At 44.0% G+C, this 3,153-nt stretch overlaps 1 protein-coding gene across 1 annotated transcript; it reads left to right on the forward strand.

Moving 5' to 3' along the window:
* Nucleotides 1-494: 494 nt before the first annotated feature.
* On the forward strand, nt 495-2,890 carry LOC120941669 (E3 ubiquitin/ISG15 ligase TRIM25-like). The gene has a single exon (XM_040355205.1). The coding sequence runs from the start codon at nt 541-543 to the stop codon at nt 2,128-2,130; it is 1,590 nt and encodes a 529-aa protein (XP_040211139.1). The 5' UTR covers nt 495-540; the 3' UTR covers nt 2,131-2,890.
* Nucleotides 2,891-3,153: the final 263 nt, after the last annotated feature.

The following is a 3,153-nucleotide window of genomic DNA, read 5'->3' on the forward strand; positions in this document are numbered from 1 at the left end:
AGATGAAATATAAGAAAATGGAATATAAAAGTCACTATAGTTTGAAAAAAAGAACAGGGAATTATTTAAAATGTATGTCAAGCTAAAAGATCTTTTAAAGTTTTGTGTAGACTCGGGGAGAATATAAATGGAAGTAACGTTTTTGCTGCTACCTGGCGAGAGATTTCTCCACTTCCTGTCCTGCTGACAATGGTTCTTTTCTATTTGTTCTCCCCTTGGGAAAGCATAGAAATGTAACAGGAACAAAAATAAAAAAAAGTTTACAGGAGTTCGGAGTTCTAGCTCTATTTCTTTAGCGGAGCCCTAGATAGCAGGAAAGACTTGATAGGAGTTCTGATCCTTCCCCATTGTATTCAAAACTAAGGAAAAACGTTTGGCTGGGCACATTCTTTAAGAATGACCTTTGTACGTACTTTATGTACAAACAGCAGATAAAAGCTGCAAGACCAACACAGCCCCACCCTGTACATAGAACTATGATACGCCCTTCAGCTTTTCAGCTGAGAATTTCAGTTTCGTTTCTCTCTTCTGCTGTCAGCGATGGCGTCTTCTGATCTGAGACAGGAGCTGGACTGTTCCATCTGTCTGACCACATATACAGATCCTGTAAACCTGAGATGTGGTCACAGCTACTGCCGGGTCTGTATTGATCGTGTGTTGGATACACAGGGGGGGTCTGGAGGTTATTCCTGTCCTGAGTGCAGAGAAGAGTTCCGGGATCGGCCTGTACTGCAGAGGATCATAACACTACGTAACATAGTGGAGACTTTCCGATCTACTCAGCTGGAAGAAGGGAAGACTGGAATCTTCTGTACTTACTGTATTCACTCTCCTGTAACGGCTGTTAAATCCTGTCTGTTGTGTGAAGCTTCTCTGTGTAATGATCACCTGAGAGTCCACAGCAAGGCACCAGAACATGTCCTAACTGATCCCACCACTTCCATGGAGAAAAGAAAATGCTCCATCCATAAGAAGATACTGGAGTATTACTGCACTGAGGACTCTGCCTGTATCTGTGTGACCTGCAGTTTGGCCGGAGAACACCGGGGACACAAGGTGGAGACTCTGGATGAGGCCTCTGAGAAGAAGAAACAGAAACTCAGAAATGTTCTGAAGGAAATTGTTTCTAATAGAAAGGAGATTGAGCAAAGAGTCCGGAGTCTTCAGGAACTTAAGGGAAGAGTACAAGAAAAATCAGCTGGTGAACGAGAGAGAGTCACTGCCCTGTTCATAGAGCTCAGGAGACATCTGGAGGACCTGGAGAAGAGAGTCCGGAGGAACATCTCCAGCCAGGAAGAGCGGATCTCCCTCTCATTGTCTGATTTGATTGATCAGCTGGAAATAAACAAGGAGGATCTGTCCAGGAAGATGGAGGACATTGAGAAGCTGTGTAACATGACTGACCCACTGACTGTCCTACAGGAATCAGACACAGGGGACTTGTGTGATACTGAGGAGGGAGATAATGAGGACAGAGAGAGACATGATAGAATCCTCCATGATGGAGGGGATCTGGATGTGTCTGGAATCTCACACACATTACACGCAGGGTTATCTGATATGATAAAAGAGGTAAATGTATTCTTCAATATACAGGAAGCTTCAGACATATTACTGGATGTGAACACAGCTGGTAATTATCTACAGATATCAGATGACATGAAAACTGCATCCAGGTCATATATACATCAGAAACGTCCAGAAACACCGGAGAGATTTCAGAATTTTATTAATGTATTAAGCAGCAGGAGATTTTCCTCGGGGCGACATTACTGGGAAGTGGATGTCAGTAAATCAGAGTGGTGGGTGGTCGGGATGTGTTATCCCAGTATAGAGAGGAGAGGAGAGGGGTCAGTTATTGGATATAATAAGAAGTCCTGGTGTTTAGTCAGATATAATAATCAGTATTTCATAAGACATGACAGTAAAGATATCAGAATATCTCCCGATCTCTCCAGTAACAGAGTCAGGATCTCTCTGAATTATGAGGCCGGGCAGATCTTCTTTTATGATCTGTGTGACCCGATCAGACACCTCCACACCTTCACCACCACCTTCACTGAGCCCCTCCATGCTGGGTTAGGTGTGTGGGATGGTCATGTGACTATATCTGGGGAAGGGGGTCTGTGAGGAATTATAATACAGCAGGAAATCTGCCCAGAATCTGCTGACAATACAGAAATCTGAATCTCGTTCCCAACACCAAATTCTTGGCACTAACAGATCTCAGCATTGGGGAGTGTATGGTGATCACTTCCAGTGCTCAGTAATATGAATGAGAGTTTTCTGGGGCTTATTTCGTTTTCAGGGATTAGAACGAGGAAATAAAGATAAAGGGTTAAGTGTTAACTATTTGATTGAAGTGTTAAAATGTATCCAAATCCAAACACAAAAATCTCATACAGTGTAGTTTATCAGTCCTTACATGTGGTGGCTGCATTTGTTTTCCTTTTAATGACTTTTTCCTTTTCATTACTTCATTTTCACCTGGTAATCCTGCCAGGAACACACTCCCTGTCCTACGGTGACAACTCTCACTCTCTCCACTGTATCTATAGAGATGAAATGTTGTCACTCTAGGAAGTCTTAGGATTACTTAACGCCTTCATGTCCTAAAACATGGGGGAGTTGTTCTGTAGTTCACAGGTGAACAGAGGCACTCCTGGTATTGATCTCAGCATATGAGACAATGTGAAAGGAGTGTGTCCTCCCCATGGGGCGCTGACCACCAGCAGATACAAATGTAACGACCACTGACCACACTTCCCGATGATGTGTGTTATGGATTGTTTTAGCTCTGTCATATTTCTTGTATACTTTTATACCGGTTCTGTAAGGCCACTTTCACACTGAGGCACTTCACAGGCGCTATAGCGCTAAAAATAACGCCTGTAAAGCGCTTCTCCTTTCACTCCAATGTGAAAGCCCGAGTGCTTTCACACTGGAGCGATCCGCTTGCGGAATATTAAAAAAAGTCCTGCAAGCAGCATCTTGGAGGCGCTGTAGGAGGGGTGTATACATCGCTCATAAAGCGCCCCTGACAATTGCAAAGATGCGCTGCAAAGTGCATCGGTAACGGCGCTTTTAACTCTAGCAGGGGTTAAAAGCTCCCCGCTGGCGCCTGGAAAGCGCCGCTAAAACGACAGTAAAGCG

This window comes from Rana temporaria, chromosome 5 (assembly GCF_905171775.1).
Source record: "Rana temporaria chromosome 5, aRanTem1.1, whole genome shotgun sequence".
NCBI classification, from domain to species: domain Eukaryota; kingdom Metazoa; phylum Chordata; class Amphibia; order Anura; family Ranidae; genus Rana; species Rana temporaria.